We start from the raw sequence: 18636 nt of genomic DNA on the forward strand, positions 1-18636 counted from the left end.
CAGACACTAGGTTAATAGCAAAATTTTTAAGACTTTTTAAAGAAATTTTCATTTATTCCAATGAAAATTCGATTGAATTTTTGCTGTTAAACCCTTAGTGATCTTCTTAAAAATCACACAACATTCACAATTTTTACACCATCCACAAATCTTACCAAGGAACTGCTGCCTGTCAGCTTCTCGTTTCAAGCTCAGTTTTATCAGATCTGAAGGGACATTTGGCAGGCTAACCACCTCATCATAGGTGTTGATGGCTTTTTGCAGCATCTCATTACTTCTCATTTTCTCAGCTAAGTCATCTTCTGACTAGAGAGAATTACAAAACTATTATTAGAACACATAATAATACATTATTTTTCAAAACAATTTTGTTATCTTTAACAGTGTGGAAGAAATGTAAACTGTTGTCAGATTAATTTCAAATTAAATCTCATGCTAACAGTAACACACAGATCAAAACACACCAACAAATATTTCTTTCATATATTCTGACAAATTTACTTACAGTCATTCTTAGAAAAAATAATTAAGAATTTTCTTTACTCTTCCATATCTTGAAATAATACCTAACACACAGCTCTTACTTAAATTACTTCATTAAGTTCAGGAGCAGGACGAAGGATGTATGAGATTTCTACTGTGAAAGTACAGCTTCAGTAAAGCCAGTGGGAACTGCTACTGATGTCACCTGTGGAATGTTATTTTTATAATTTGTTTCCACAGCTGCATCTCAAGTCATGAATTTTTAATGAATTGTTTTGCATTATTTATTCAAAAGCATGCATTTTCATGTGATTAAATCATTCTTCCTAAATGCTTCTATTTTTATTGGCTGAAGTCAATTAGCAGGTGTAGATGCATCACAAGCACTGATGAAACTGAAGCTCTTATTGCTCAATCCATTGTTGTATCGATTAATTTAAACAACTTCAACTATGTTAATTGTAGTAAGTAGTTAATATCTGGAATCTTTGCACTTCTGTCCATTACTTTCTTTCCTTAGGCTCTTCTGAAATTGAATATGGAGAATACCATAAAACACAGTTCCTCAGTCCAATACCTGTTCAGTTACTTTCAAATAACCCTGACAAATAAATTATGAGATTATTTATTTTTCTGATATACATTCACTAGTACATTTGTTTTTCCTATTTTAGGTAATTGCAGGGTAAAGAATAGTAAAAAAATAAATAAGAAAAAAAATCAAACATTTTCAATGTAACATCTGATTAAACTCACCAATATATATGCTAAAGAGGTTTAAGATACGTCTACTCTTCAGCCCTAAATATTTCAACTATTTCTTTAGAATATTTTTCATCTGGCCTAAGTGTACTTCAGGAATTAAAGCAAGAATTACTCAAATTTCTAAAAACACTAATTCGAGGGAAAAACAGTTGACATTTAAAGCTATTAAAAGATGGAGAAAAGTGAATCTTGATGCTTTATTACATCTAGAATCTTCAAAATTAGCATGTAATTCTGGTTCATGGTTCACAGACAAGGCAAAGTGCTCCTACAGCAAACTCCAGGGCTTTACATTTATCCTCCTCTGAGATGTTACTTTTAGTTAGCGATAAGAAATAGCAAATTCAAATGTATTTTGTTGCATAAATATCCATTCTGAAGTTGTTATAAGGTAAATCCTCAGAATAATCCATCTGTCAGCAAAGTCCATGATTTTCTTGCTCTTTTCAAACAGCTGCACCTTACACATATTTGATTCAATAAAATTGTCATTGGTCAAATCAATGCAAGTGCTCAGTAAAAAGACTTGTATGAGTCTACAAACGATACTGAAAATGGAAATGAATTTATAGTTGCCTTTATACATTCCCAAAAAATGCCTGCTCATTATGACTTCAGACCTTGATCTGAAGGTCTGTCTCATCTTTACTGAAGTGGTAGATGGTGACTACAAATTGGTGTAAAAGGATGAATGCAGTTGTGTCACTGGGGAGAACTCTTAAAAAGCCGACTTATATGATCTGTCCTCCTCCATAAAAAGGGTGAACTTATGAGGACAGGAGCTATATTTTCTTAGATGTAATGAACAGATTCATTAATTACGTAAGTCTTAAAAGCATAACTCTTTTTAGTTCATTACTTCTTGTGTTATGTCTATGTGGCAAGGTTTTGACTAAGGAGGGGACTGCAGGGTGGTCTCAGAGCAGCTGCCTCAAGTCAGAATTTTTTCCTCCAAGACAACTCAACATGGCTCAAAAACAGCATTACAAAGGCAGAGCTTATTTTCTAATGTGTTCTTTTTTGTTTTTTTTTCCCCCTTCTGCGTGTGAGTAGGGTGGAGAGAAGAACATCTAAAACACAGCAACCTCCTCCACAAGATGATAAAGCTGATTAAGCCTCCTTGTTTGGATTTTTGTTGTTGTTGTTCTTTATCCTTTATATATTCTTTACCACTCTACAGAAACTTCACATCTTATTTTTGTGTTATTGACAATACTTTCCACTAGACTAAAGTAAACAAAAGCTTATGAAGTAACTTGGGAAGGACAGAATACTGGAACGGGCACAGTTCGACAGATCATGTAATGTTTTTCTTTAGGAAAAATCTACAAAATTATAAATGAAATCTGAATGGAATCTAGAGTTCTATCATTAGAAAATATTTATGGCTCACCTATAAAACATTTATGACTTTTAATTCATTCATTTATGTACCTGTGCTTTTCCATATCTTGCTCGTGGACTTTCTGGATATTGATTTACCAATGCTTCAAAGGCTCTTAGAGCTTCTTCAACTTTTCCCTGGAAGGCAAAGAATTTTATCAGCATTTACATCTAACAAAGATGCTGAAGGATGCACGGCCTAATAGCAAATGAATTTCCCCAAGTTGAAACAAAAAATATACAAAGTTCAGACTGTGAATCTGTGAAAAATAATTTTCACTCATATTTTTGTTGGGATTACTTTGTTGTTTAAGAGAAATCACTGTCATTACCTACAAAGAGGTAACATTCACTTCCTCTGGTTAAAGCTAATAATGTTTTTACTGTATTTTGCTTTTGTTGACTGGAAGAAACGTTCAGAAGACAACAACCTGTCTATATTAAAATATAAAGATTCTATGGATAATAACAAATTCCAAACTGAGCGCAACATACAGAAAAAAGTTTTATACACAGATAGAAATTTAATCTCTGAATATCTCATATGACCGGCTATACCATAACTGTGGTTCTCTGGAAAATAGGACAGAGCCATCAGCATATGGATGTTTCCTCTGAATGATCTGAACAAGTACATCCCTAAGGACTCCACATGAGCTCTGCGTCTCCTTCCTGTGCCGTACAAAGTTCGCATGCAACTATAGTAATTTCATGGCTGATGCTGACTAGCAAACTGGGGTGGAAGTTGAGAAGAACCAATGGCACTTTTAAACAGAATCTAAGCACTGTTGGCAAAATCTGGCATCAGATCCTGCTGCCACATCCAAATCTTACAGCTTTACAAATAAGTGATTATCACTGCCCTGCTATCCTCAAATATTACATATATCTGAGTTTTAGGAGGAAGTTTTTCACTCAGAGGGTGGGGACACACTGGAACAGGTTGCCCAAGGAGGTTGTGGATGCACCATCCCTGGAGGCATTCAAGACCAGGCAGGATTTGGCTCTGGGCAACCTGGTCTAGTGGTTGGTGACCCTGCATGTAGCAAACTAGATCAGTGTGGTCCTTTTCAACCCAGGTCATTCTATGATTCTATGAGTTATCACTATATTTACCCTGTTTCCTACAAGACAAGCACAATTGTTTGCAACTCACCATGAAGCGAATACAGAAAAACAGTCAGAAAATTGATCCATAAACTCATCAGAATAATCAAAATAAGCATGTAAATGTTTTGAATTTTTGTATTTCAACACGTAAACAAGGTCCCCAGTGAAGAGCAGCAGCAGAAGCAGCATGATGCTAGTACTCTCTGTACAATAGCCCTGCCAGTTTTGCAGCCCCCGTGGGGCTGCATGGATGGCAAAGTAAATCAAAATCTGCAGTCAGTCTTCTGAAAAATCAAGACTCATCTATACTTGCAGTGATTAAAATGTTTTTTTTTTACTGCACTGTGCTGACAGTCGCATACTTCTTCGTTGTTCTGTCCTCTGAAGTGACCAAAAAGGGCAGAACAAAGACCTGCAGTTGTTCTCCACACTCTTTGTTCAAGTTTTTAAACTACTGAAATTGATTGATGTTACGGTCTTTGCAACTGGTGCGAAGCAGAGCATTGAGGCAGAAACATCTAAGCCGTATGGCAGCAGAAACATTCCTATGATGCATGCAGAAGTCCATCAAAAACAACACCTCCGACAAAGTTTTTCACCCAATGCTCATGAAGCACATGAACCCATACCAAGGAAGTCATATTAACATGCTTCTGTTATCTAATTTCTTTGATAACAGCTGACCACAGAGATAGGATAGATGTAACCCACATCCATGTGGTTAATTTAAACACCAGATAATATGAATTCAACAGATAAGCTACATATTTTCATGGTTAAAAGTGAGGAAACACATGACTGGCCAAATACATCATTTGAAAAATATAAACTATCTGACAGAAATTAGACTTGAGGTACCAATGGTCACCAAATATTTCAATTTAAAGAAAGTTACACAAAATGTAATCTAGAAGTAATTCTCCATTCATTTTTCTTCTTAAGTTAGCTGTTATCCATGCCCACCATTTAGACTCTGAGTGAAACATTCAGAACTTACTTTTTTACGTAATTTTTCTGCAGCGTCTAATTCAGCTTTAATGCTTTTATCAAACTTGTTTAAAAGCTTTGGCTTCTTCTTCTTTTTAACTGGAAATAAAAAGATACAATTTCTTACTTCTTTCATACTTCACAGCAATTGTCCTGATTAGCTTTAACTAGAAACTAACACTGTACGTTAAAGCACATTTGTATGGTATTTTGAAAAATACATTTAAAAATGATTAGCATGTCCTGATAAAGTTGTGACTAAATGTCTCTATTTATTTATCTAAAGCAATTAAGAGAATTGACAGAAATCACAGAATTACTCAGAGCAGTGAATTAAAAAAAAAAAATCACGTGGTCCAATTCCCTTTAAACGGCGAATGTCCTAACTGGTACATGTAAAGCTAAAACCAAACACCATACAGATTAACATCACAACACCGCTGCAATCTTGTAGCAAATACTTTGGATGCACAGTACAAAATACTTTGACAAGTTATATTTTATTCTGCTTCTTAAGCCCTCATGTGCACTGTGCGGGGATGGCAAGAACAGCCCCATGCTGCCGTTAGCTGTGCTTGTGATTCAGTTAATGACACCTTCTCTATAAAAGTCTGATCTTACAGTGAGCTTAAAGGAGACAAATCATTTCATTTACAGGAAAACAAAAACCTCAGAGAAAGGTTAACGCCTTTGTTAATGCTAAGCCAATACTAACTCAGCACTATAAAGATCCATGAGTATGAACTGCTTCTGTGTGAGAAAAAAGTTGATGACCACCTTTGGTTCTTCTGTGTAAGACTTACTGTCATGCTCAACCCTGAACTCAGATAATTGGCACGTAAATAACAATCCCACATAGGAAGAGTTCTTCTTACATTCATTACCTTTATAAACGATTCTGCAGCATTAGTATGCACAATTAACCAGATGCTATTGCCACTAGGAGGCAGGGGAAGATATAAATTCAAGCAAGGTTGAAGCTGTCCTACTAAATTTCATTTGCTTATTCACAGAGATTGTACAAAGCTTTAAATATAAAAATGTTTCAGGTTCTCTAAAGTAAAAATAATAAAGAAGAGATATATTAGTATAGTTATATCCCCATTGATCCTTGCAATAATAGAAGACATTGCAATTTTCCAGTGGATTAGCAACCAGGAAAGTAAAAAAAAAAAAGAAATGATATACAAGAGTTCATTCTTTTTTTAGAGTAAACCATCACATAGTTCACTTTAAAGTACTGAGTTTGCTCTCTTTAAAGTTTCATTGTACCTTACAACTTGAAATCAAGTATTTCTAGCCAGGCACAGAATAACGTACTTAAGAAATTTAATTATCATGGAAACAAGCTGATAGAAACTTTCTCTTGAATGTTGCACAGTTCACAAGAACTAGCTCTCATTATGCAAACAAGGATTCCTTCACCCCAGGACCCAAACAGACTAACAGTTATGGGCAGAAGCTTCTGACATAACATCATTAGGACAGAAAATAACTTTTTTTTTTCCTAAAAATATTCCACCTCAGAAATAGCAATGATATCTTGAAACCAAGATCTGACTTTGTCTAAAGTAATTGTGAATGAACTTAGGAATACTAGCCCTAAAAGCCATTAAAATCAAGACCCCCTAAGAGCTTTTTAGGTTGGTTGAGCTCATAAAAAATGTGATTTGCTGTTAGCAAGAAAACTGAGACATTTCAATTCCACTGACTGCATAATCTAAGGGACATCCAGCTGGATACCACCACCAAGCATTCAGATCTTGTTCTCTAAATATGAGGCTGTGCATACAAGAAACTACGTGAAAGAACAAACAAAAAAAAGTCAACTCTCAGTTCCTGCATTATGAATAAAAACCTTTATCTAAAAGTGGCCAGCTGTTCAGAAATCTTGTATTTAATAAGAAAGAACAGCTGTTGGTCACCCCTCTAACTTTCAATGTTGACAGAAAGACGTCCAGCCGCTTGATTCTTCTCAAGCTTCAGCATGGCAGCAGCGAGGTTTCTGCCAGGCAATGGAAAGAAGCTCTCCCTCGCCAAGGAGAAACTTACTGACTGTAGAAATGTGTTTTCTGCTTTGAGTTTACAAGAATATGAGACAAACAGCTCAGAAGAAAGAGCAAATGCAAACTCTTAGAAATCTTTTGCCGAAGAAATGACATCTTTTCTCTCATGTCCAGTTTTGGTGACACCTGGGAAGAATCTTTTAGTCAACCCACATTACCAAGAAGCTTTATTTTCCCATCTTCACTACAATTTTATATCAACTTTAGACCAGCAGGAGACCAATATGAAAAGCCGGAAAAGAGCTGCTAACGTAAATATTATTCAGCTGCTAGGCTCTAATATAACACAGTAAACATTATATAATGAGCAATTATTTTCATCTACTCATTCCACTCCTACGTTAAAGCATTCACCTGGGAGCTTTCAGTATAACCATCAAGCATTCCTCTCTATTAAGCAGATAGCCTGCTATCTCCCTGCAGGGGTATTTTAATAAATTATACATTGCCTCCTTCTAGTGTAATAATCCTTTAGCAGATGTGATCCAGTATATTAAACTCAGCATTACTATGAAATGAACTCACGTGCTTTTAGAGGAAAAAAACCATGCATCTTTTCTTCAGTAATTTACAGATTTCACTATATGAAGAAATGCACAATCATACAACTGCTAGGCTGATCCAAATCTGGTTAAGCATGGAAATGGGGATAATTCTTTCATATTTATCACACTATGGTCTTGCGAGAATACTGAGCATTTCCAGTAATAGCCTTGGATGTAAGCATATGCTTGCTACCTAAGATTGCTGTCATACAGCTGCTGAAGACTCCCTCAGAAAAAACAGTTTCCACTTTAACAACAAGAAGGAAGAAGACTCATCACATGCTTCTTCTTTCCACTGGACAATAAACAACGGGCAGAGCTGACAAGCAACCTCACTATCTCCCTCCTCTATTAAGACCTAGGGAAGAAAATAGCAAAGCTAAGAGAAAACTACAACAGATGGAAAATATTTTCCAAGTGATAAATTAATAGTCTGCAATGTTAACAAATGAAGGATAATGAAATATTACATTCTATATAATGGTTTCCATATATGAAGACTAAAAAACAAAATATGCCCGTTGTTTTAAATTGCAAGGCACTTTCATCACCAAAAACAGAGAAAATTCTTTTCTATAAAGGATAGATAAACATCATTTGAAAAATAACAAATGCATTTCAGATACTCTAAAGCACCAAGAGAAAAATTAGCAAAAGTAACTAAGTGATTAAAGGTGAATCAACCACTAATTTTTTGAAGAACTGCTTAAAAATATTTTCTATTTAGTTTGTGGAGGTGGGGAGCAAATTTTACATCTGTACAGGCAAAAACAAGGTGGGCGAAAAACAAGGAGTGGTTTGCCTCACTGGAGGAAGGGTACATACCACACATAAAAAGTAGCTACGGAATTTATTATTTTCATCCATCACCACAATGAGACCAAGGAATAAAAGGCTTGACATTGGCATAACAGAAAACTGGATTTGAAAATCTGGTATTAGTATCTGTAAGTGCACTGGAACAGATTTCTGAGGGTAGGTGTGGAATTTTCATCACTGGTAATTTGTACGAAAAGATTGCATAAGCATGTGCCAGGAATGATGCACATGGTTGAGAAGGCCACTATGCAGCAAGAGATGAAGTAAGCTTCAAGGTCCCATCTGATCTCATTTTATTATAGAATCATAGAATGATTTGGGTTGGAAGGGATCTTTAAGATCACCTAGTTCCAACCCCCTGCTATAGGCAGGAACACCTCCCTCTAGACCAGGTTGTTCAATGCTCCATCCAGCCTGGCCTTAAATGCTTCCCAGGAGGGGGCATCCACAGCCTCGCTGGACAACCTTTTCCAATGTCTCACCACCCTTAAAGAATTTCTTCCTAATTTATAGTCTGAATCTACCCTCTTCCAGTTTAAAGCCATTTTCTACAGTTTCTATTATATGCAGCAATACATCAATGCACTTTAGTGCCGAGACTATAATTACAGAGGCAACATCCATTCTCTCATTTCCTGTTGAAGAAGTTCCTACAGAAGCTGCCTGTGCCGGTCATCACAATGAATGACATTCCTCACAGCCCTACACGAGCAGAAGAATACAAAAATTCAAAAGTAAATGAATCGATTGCAGATTATTTCTTTTTTATTTCTCTAACAATCACAAATTTATGTTCCGCAGCTTCTATTCACCTCTGTCTTCTTTCATTTTCCTGCCATCTTTTGCTATACCAGATTTCTTCTCTTTCTTTTCTATACTTACTCATAAGCTGCCTCTTGGTCTAGTTCTTTCTAATCATCCCCAACTTCCTCTAAATGTTCTTGTTGATGGTAATAGCACAAAGGGGAATCACCTTAAACTAAAGGAAGGTATATATAGATTAGATGTCAGGGGGATATTTTTCACAGAGGCAGTGGTGAGGTGCTGGCAGAGGCTGCTGAGATCAGTTGTGGGTGCCCTGTCTTTGGAGCTGGCCAGGTCGGATGGTGCCCTGTGAAACCTGATCTAGTGGTTGGTAACTTTGCCTGTAGCAGAGAGTTGGAACTCGATCTTCAAGGTCCCTTCGAACCCAAGACATTCTATGATTCATTTCAGTACCTGAACTTACAGAATGTTTATTTCATTGCAGAGAAGAAACTGTATCAGAGGAAATCCTGCTGAGGTCTGAAGATCTAGAATGGATTATGCGATTCACTTTGTTCAAGTTCTGTAAATCTCCATCTGAAGCAGATCCATCTTTTGCTCTTAAGTAGTTATCCAATAAGTAGCATATCAAACAAATATTTTTGCAACTTTGATGTTGATTTTATTCATATAATTACAATGGAAGTATAATTTCTTAATCCTTTCAAATATTAAATCCAAAAATTTGTGTAAAGAATCAAAAGATGAAACTTTTTGAGAATTTCGAGGCAAATGCCTTAAAACCATCCAAGGACTGCATGTTCCTATATAACTGAGCAGAACATAAGGTTTGAAATTGGTGTAAAATGCTAGGTAACTGAATTACTCCAGTGTGGTAAATGCATTCAAAGCAATATAATTACATAGGAATAACAGAAAAAAAGAGTGATGATGACTACTACATCTACTACATGGCAAAAAATTGATTACATCTAGCTCTAAGTTACAGAACAAACTCGTAGAAATATTACATCAGAAATTATTAACAGTAATACTTCTGAAATGGATTAAACGAATCCTCTTCTAGTCTCTCCACAGAAGGGTGAAAAAAAAGTCAGATCTCCATTTCACATGTTCACCTGAATCATAAATAATTAGTCAGGGTAAGAAAAACCTTGTTATCCAGAAGGAGTGAACACAGCTGAACTTAGAGATCAGCCTTACATCTCAAAACATTATTAGCCAGAATGGGACAAAAAGGTTGAATACTATCATGATTATCTTTCATGTTCAACATACCATTTTTTCTCCTGAAGATACGTCATGCATGTGGCATTTTATCAGAGAGCAAGTAGTAAAGGCTACTCCTGCCAATTCACCATCTTAATTTGTCAAAAACTGAAAAAGCCATTTGCAAACGTTTTCTTTTCTAAACATCTACTCTTACTGTGATATAAAATCAGCAATACTCTCTTAGTAATAGTGTAGAGAGGCACTTAAGAGAAAATATTACAGATTAGGCCCAGCAGAAGTTTTTCAATAGATTTTGTGACCTTCTGTTTTACTAATTCCTCTGCTCTCTCTTCCCAGCCACTCCTACCTTTCTAGTTCAAGATTCAAAGTTTCAGTTATAGGCTGAAAGATGTACACTTCTACCTAAAATTAAAAGTCTGCCTATGCATCTGTCTTCCTTCCTCATGCTTGGCCCTGGTCATTAGCCAAATCAGCTTTTGCAGTTGTGCTGTCCCTCACAGGGACAGGGAGTGAAAGGATAATCTGATGAGATGACGATCTCTTGTCATTATTCTGGTGTCTCTGAAGCTCATTAGGTGGATTACAGATAGCGTATGTGATCCACTTATTTTATGGGTCTCTACAGCTGAAAACTTCAAAGGTATAAAACCCAATAAGTGCATCTAGACAGCTTAAAGCCAGCAGCACTACAATTAATTAAAAGATCTTTCTAAACTGTGCTAGTAGAACAGGCAAAATGTCTGTAATCAACTTATCTGAGAAAGCAATCAGACAATAAAAAAACTGAGGCATAAATGGACTAATAAAGCTGTGGAATGGATATAATAAATCTTCAACTGCAGTTATTCCAGAACAATTTTGGTTGCAGTAAAAAGTATTCTACAGGGTTTTCAGTCTGAAATTACTGCTGGCTACATAATGTCTATCATAAGAAACAACTGCAGAATGTAAATTTTATTTTTGGCATTTATTGCCACCATTCACTGCTTCCTTTTACCATGAAGTCATTTGGCTTCATTCAAAGATGATCAAGCAACCATTTGGCTAGATCAGGAATAGTACTTAGTGACTTCCTATACAAGACCACACACTAATGTCCTACACATGTATAGCATTGTATACATTTAACTTAGCATAGTGTTATGCAGCACTTTGGACTTTGAAAACTGCACTTTTATAGAAGTGAAACATTGATCATTCTGCGAACAGCTCATATAATTAAATATCTAAGTAAGTAAATAGAAAGTATACACACCCTTAATAACGGGGCTTACATCTAACTTGAGCTGACAATGCTGGAGGTCAGTTAAATGTGCAGGTCCTGGTAAAGGTTGTTAATGGAGTTTAGGGTACACTTCATCTAACCCAGCAGCAAAAGTTTAGCAAGAAGAATAGCACCCTATACTCTACAAGTCAACAGGTTAGAACTCTACTGGCATCAGTGGAATCCTACATATCCTGCTGAAAAGGTAGATATCAGGTGACACTTGCAGGACCACTCATGGAATGACATTTTCTCTAGCTTGGCTTAAGTGTACCTCTGTCCCTTACGTAACACAGCTTAGTGTTCCAATCAGGCGGCGTTCATTTGCACCTCCATGTTTTATCAATTTTGAAAACTGAAAATTATTTTATAATTAAGTATACTGATGTTAAGTGTATGAAAGAAACAGATTCATTGCTTAAAACTCAGTTTTTACCCAAATCTCAGTTTGGATATCCAGTTTTGATCAGTATCAATAAATATTCATTACGTGCCCATGTAAGCAGAAAACTGAACCTCCTTACCTAAATTTAGGTTTTACTAGCCATGTGATAAAATGCAACTAAACCTAGACCATATGGAAATTGTATAGTACATTTGTGATATAGTTCAATTCAGGATGTATGTCTTTGAAAATTTTAAGGAATTATTTTTTCAGGCACATCTGAAACATCCAAGCCTTTCAATTCCTTAATATAAAATATGATGACATTTTCATGGAGAAGTCAAACAATCCTTCTCAATTTAATTGAACAGAGATAACTTGAAGTAGTAGTACACTACAAATAAATGTATTTATTTCTTTAAAGAAGTTTCGAGAGGAGTTTTGACTAACACAGAAATTAGAAGGCAAAATTGATTTCTCCTGGCAGAAAGCCTAGAAAAAATATTTATCTCATTCTTTAAGATAGCAACAAATAAGTACTGATTTCTCATTCTTGATAGTGAATTTTTCTTCCTTGTCAGAGATAGGTAAGTACCTAAAATAATCAACTCCCTTGCAATGTACATTTTCATAATATTGTTTATATTAACTGTTTACATAAACACAGAGCCTTTATATGAGGGCAAAGGAGTTGAAGGACATGATTAGCACAGTCTAATATGGATCTTAATCCAAATTTATGACTAAATATGGATCTTAATCCAAATTTATGACTAAATATGGATCTTAATCCAAATTTATGACTAATCAGAATCAAGGTAGGGAAAATAGCAAGTAGCAAGTAGAACAAGTAGGGGATGATAAAGTCTTTTTAGTTCTTCTCTACCTTTAAATCCTGACAAATACCACTTAAAAGGGTTTGCAAGACGAACTTACTTTTTTCCCATGTCTTCTGTATCAATTAAAATAATAAAAAAAGAAATCAATATAGCATGTTATGGAACAAATTCTCCTATAATGAACATTCAATATCATCAAGCCTTCTGAAAGCCAAGCTTGATGTTTTCTTAGATAGATTTATATAGTAGAAACTTATTGTGAAAGTTCACCTCTTTCTCAATATCAGGAAAGTGAAATTTAGAAAATCAATAAATTTGATGAAATAACTAAACATTTAAATTTACAGAAACTAAAACATTTCAGTACCAAAGGACTGAAAAATGTTTAAGATAAGCATACATGTATATATGTGTTACATACATAAAATGAACTATTAATGATCTAAGATCTACTCAAATTTGTAACTAGCTTTTGTCACAGAATGCCTTCTGGAGTTTATATGCACGAACATTAAAATACAAATGCAAACGTGTATATAAATCTCTGAGCTCTGTCAGAATCACTAAAACAATCTCTCAAAATAAGTCACATATGATTTTGTAAGTTCCTGACTCCACTGATCCAAGTTTTCTACATATATCAGGCAGGCAGAGCACAATATTTATAAATGCATTTCTTATAAATTTACTGTTTCATCTTATCAGGGAAATATAAAATAAACCAATCCAATTACAGTTTTTTAAAACTTTTTTTTGGCTCAGTTACCTATAGCTTGACACTTTTCATTAAACAATTAAACAACATTATACTTGTGAAAGCCAACACAACCAGTTTAGCTACAAATAAATTTCATTTAAGATTTGGTTGCTCCTGTGATTTCCCTCTAGGATGCATAATTTAGTCAATTCAGACAGAAAACAAAACTGGCTTGCTTTCCCACTTAGAACAATCTTGTTATCTGCAATAGCACGGTTCAAAAGAAGCATTTATTTAGTGAAGTATTTATAAAGAAACAAAAACAACCACAATAGAGTTCAGGAGAAAAGTGGCTTTGTTTTGTCATACTTTCAAGTAATTATGGTGTCTTACCAATTCTGACTAATAATGTTGGATAATAGCAATTCTGCATATTGTCATTTTCTTAAACGAGGTAATATTTTTACCCATTAATGCTTTTTCACCTGTACTAGACAACTATTACATACCTTCTTGGTCTACAGGTCTAATAGGTCAATAAAGCTATCCCAATGTTTTCTCCTACTGTCAAGGGGGAAAGATGTGCCTCTGCCAAATCTATTATTTTCTGATTGGAAATGCTGATATCACAGCATTGTTTCTCAAATAAACCTGCTAACTGTAAGCTTTAGTTTTAACATAATGCTTGCATTTGGCATATTTAATACTCCAATGAAACATTAAAATGGTTTACCAGAAGCGTGTATTTAAAATGCAAGTACACAAACTCAAAAAAAAAAAAACCAACAAAAAAAACTTATCAGAAGATCAGAGAAGCTGAATTCTTAAGTAGTTTCATAGAAAAAAAATGAGAAAGGAATGAGAAAGGAGCAGCAGGCACCAGCAGAGTCCCTTTACCTTCATTTAGAAAGAGTTACCTATGGCAGGCAGTATTCTGAGGGCCTTATCTGAGTGAGAAGGATGCATGCATAGCCCTTAAGATTTTTGTCTGTGGTCAGTTGGTATAACTAGGGAGAGATACAAACCTTGAGCTGAAGGACAGAGGTTGTGCAAAGAAATGTGGGAAGAAAACACTTGCAGTGCTCTCAGCATTACTCACTTTTCCACAAAAACTGTCTCTGTATACTCTTACCAGGCCAGACAAAAACCCTTACTGTGTAACACGGAGCTGAAATTGATTTCAGTGCTACCTTCTCTTTATAAAGCATCTACAGATTCTCCTCCACTGAGTTTGTTTTGCGCACAAAGATGGATACAACTGCCCTACAACACAGCTGCATTGTTTTAGACCTGTAATCCATCAACCATTAATGCAGATAAAACTACAATAATTCAGGTTATGTGACAGTACATCCCATCTGTGCTGTCACTCACAGGTTGCTCCTATTTACCTCAGACAAGTGGCACAACAGACTGAATGGGTCTTGCAGGCTCTGACAGCCCCTCACCTCTCATTCAGAGATATCTGAGCTGTATGATGTAGCTACAACCTCTGGAATTTCACACTGGGAATAGGACATTGCAGCTTTCCAGTTCTGAGACAGCAGAAGTTTTTAATAGCAGTCTATGACTTTGGAAGAGGGGAACAATATGACTGTAAGTTCAAGATGACTGTGTGTTTACTTACAAACAGGTGCACACTGTATACTTAAAACCAATTTATGTACATAAGGTGGGCACGTCCGTTCCACAGCCTCGCACAACTCCCCATGTCAATACCGACTGTCCTGTGTTATTAAGGCAGCAGCTCCACCCCTCCAGGCAGCCCAGCCCCCTGAACGCCCTCATTGCTCAGCAATAACCAACACTGTGCTACTAATGTCATATGAACTGAAACCAGGACACTGGGAAGGCACAGTGCAATGCCAGCTCTTTGCATCCCTTGTAGATTCCATGAAAATAAATAGGTCACATTACTCTCACAGCAGTTGACACATATGTGGTCCAAGACAATTCCCCTTCACTTGATGCGGCCCAGGCAAGCCAAAAAGTCAGGCACTCCTGACGTAAGATACCTAGAAGCATCACTGTATATAATCTAATTTAAATCAGTTATCTCAGAAAGCAGAGATTTCAAGTAAGAAGAATCCAGAAGAGCAGAATGTTTTAGACTCACCTTTTTCCATTTTGTCTTGCTCAATCTCTGTTTCACCTTTTCCTAGAATATTAAAAATATAATTCCATTTAAGTAAATTTATTTTAACAGTTACAATTAGAGAGAGTTAAAATATAGTTACAGTTTAGACCCAAAATAAGATTGAGCCAACCAGACTAATTTATTTTAAAGAAATAATTAAAGTAAGCATAGTGTACTGACTGAACTGTGGTTACATGGAAGGTCTTTCCCTGCAGATGCTTCAGTTATTGCATAATTACTTCTGTCACAGGATATTTTATGAACGTTCTCCTTAAGATATTTGGCAGATTTAAATGCTATACACACATGATACAAACTATTTTGCAAGAGGTATTTTGTTTATTAATTAAAAAGTCTTGGGAATACTGGCTTCATACATATTTGATTTAAAAGTGAAAAACATTCATATAAATTGGAAACCTAAGTCTCATATTCAGAAATAACCAAGGCACTCGGAAGCTTTTGTCATACTTCAACTTGTAAAAAAACTAAGCCCACATGTTTTGTAAACAACTGAATTCATGACCAGATGTTAGCACAAAAGCTTGTAACAAAATCACATCTGTGAATCATGAACAAAATTCGTGCAGAGATAGGCTTTCCTTCTCTTTGTCTGACCTTTTAGCATCTTTTGTTCTTTGTCTTACTCTTTTAAGTGTCTTTCCTTATAATTCTGACATTATCATTGTTTTCAACTTATACCCAATAAACGTCACAAAAATACTACAGAATACTGATGGCTTTTTCTTTAACTATTTTCCCGTCTCAGAAGAAATTCCTGTCTCGCTCTTCACTACAGGTGCACAACTGTTACCAACTACTACTACAACATGCAGACAATATACCTGGTTTTAACATTCAATACAAGGCACAGTTAGGATTAACTCTGTTGCGATATGAGAAACGAAGGAGGAAAAAACAAACAAACAAGCAACAAAAAAAACCTACAGAATCAATTACATACTACAAAATAGCTTGGAAGATATTATTACCCGAACAGCACATTAATGACAGCACTACTTGGGATGTGCTAAAATACAGGTTTCTTGCACATGTGATGGAAAATAAAAAGGTGTATCTGCCTGTCAATATGACATCAGAAACACTGTATTTTTAAAAGAGTAATAACAGCTCCAGATACAATAGTTGACATACTCATATTTCTATTATTCTACTAACTCAAAGCAAATGAAGAAATCATTACAGGATAGTAAACCATGATATATTATGTGACCTAACCACTTACTTTCCCTTTCACTTATTATTAAGACTCATATTCTCACTGGAACTCCTTTGACTCTCTCTAGGACACTTAGTGACCCATTTGCCCCTGTATCTGACATTTTTGAGAGTTCTGCCAGTTCTTTTTCATCACACCAAGAACAAGATATGGGCTTATTACTCCAAAACACGCCCGTCTCCCATTTCTTGGTCAGCCTCACATTTAGCGAGCCTCATACAATACACATAGAATCACAGAATGGTTTGGGTTGCAAGGGACCTTTAAGATCATCTAGTTCCAAACCCCCTGTATGTATAGTTGTCTGTATCTATTTATGCACCAGAACAACTCTCAGTTCTCATAGATTTACTTCAATCTCCATTTTGTTAAATGAGCCATCATCAATTTCGAAGTTTCTCAAATGATCTTAATTTACTCTAGATTCTTCTTCTAGGTTACTGCTTTTGAAAATAAAGAAAAATTTCACCTTGTTAGCTCTCACCATACTGAACTAAGAAATTTCATCAGTAACATCTGCACAAATTGCCTTCTTCTCTCCACAGTGATCTTTACCTTATTTTGATGGCGAAAAATAATATTATATAATAATAAAATAATATTGCAGTATACTGCTTTTACTTGAAATTTTCCTTTTTTGGTGCTCTTGTGATTTCCAAAAAAAGCAACTGAATCCAAGGTTTTATAGATTGAGATATAGCAAGAAACAATGTAGCAATATGAAAATATGAAGATGTTATCTTCTTCATTTACTCCAATTTCAACATTAAAATATCAAACTGTTTGAAGACAAAAATAAATGCAAGCTTCTTTTGCAGCACATGCACTGCATAGACAACACCATTGTTATGAATTTTAATTTAGACTATGGACTATAATACGGAATATTTTGGGTGAAGAGTAGTTACATTAACAAAGATAAGTGTGTGGGGCAAGTATGAATAGTAATTTCTCATCCATTTTAAGTTATAAATAGAAATTATATACCATGGGCATAATTCAAGTCAAATTAGTTGCCTAATAGTGAATAGTACAAAAGAAGAAATATAACACAGTCGTAAAAAGATAGAGTAATGCCCAGTCCTATCACATACAACCACCTAAAAATAAAAATTATTTCTGCTCATGAGATATTTTCTCTTTGTAAATTTTACTTTCGAATGTATTTAAAAACGAATAATTAAATTATTAACTTGGAGAATGATATTTGTTGCTAGCTGAGACAAATATTTATCTTCATTAATGCGTTCCACTTTGGAAAAAATAACGACACTAGAAAGACAAAGATAATCTTCTGTGTTTTATTGAAAGCCCAACATTAAAACAGATGACAAACGTTTTCCTTAATAATTCTCTTGACCTTGCCCAGCTTGGCATATTTTTGTAAACATGAAGCACGTAAAAAACACATACCCAGTTACAAAATACTTAAAATTTGATCACAGCATACTATACTCTCACAGTCCCATAATGCTAGAAATAGGCTGCCACTGTTATATAAAAAGTCCTCCATTCACCATTCTAAAATCATTCCCAAACTTCATTGCAAAATATGGCTTTGTAAAAATTATTGCTTTGCAATTCACAATCACAGGTAATTTTATGAGTACATTCCACCCTAAACCATATCACAGTCTAAGAGTATTATTGCTTTCTTGAAAAGTCTGGAAGAAATCACTTTGGAACATCTTCTGTGCCTATTAATCAGATGCAACACTCACCTACGTGGAATCTTACTGAAGTCCAGAACAAAATAAGCCAGCATAATGATGTCCCTTTAACTATAAGTTGTTGAAATTGATAATTGAAAAGGTAATTGAAAACTTGACTTCAAAACAGTGTTACAGAAATTTAAAATCTCCCTGTCAACCAAAAGGCAACTGCTGTTAGGGTTACAAAATTTAACTTAACCTTTTTT

At 35.2% G+C, this 18636-nt stretch overlaps 1 protein-coding gene across 7 annotated transcripts in view; it reads right to left on the reverse strand.

Annotated features, from left to right (window-relative positions):
- ASPH (aspartate beta-hydroxylase) overlaps positions 1 to 18636 on the reverse strand; it is a 102686-nt gene that overhangs the window by 29200 nt on the left and 54850 nt on the right. For all 7 annotated transcript variants that reach the window (XM_010708966.3, XM_010708969.3, XM_010708968.3 and 4 more), the window contains 4 exons: positions 15458 to 15499; positions 4739 to 4827; positions 2683 to 2769; positions 156 to 306 (listed from right to left, as the gene is read on the reverse strand). In XM_010708966.3, the coding sequence (XP_010707268.1) occupies positions 156 to 306; positions 2683 to 2769; positions 4739 to 4827; positions 15458 to 15499 (369 nt within the window). The remainder of the gene's footprint in view (positions 1 to 155; positions 307 to 2682; positions 2770 to 4738; positions 4828 to 15457; positions 15500 to 18636) is intronic.

This window comes from Meleagris gallopavo, chromosome 3 (genome assembly GCF_000146605.3).
Source record: "Meleagris gallopavo isolate NT-WF06-2002-E0010 breed Aviagen turkey brand Nicholas breeding stock chromosome 3, Turkey_5.1, whole genome shotgun sequence".
NCBI lineage: Eukaryota > Metazoa > Chordata > Aves > Galliformes > Phasianidae > Meleagris > Meleagris gallopavo.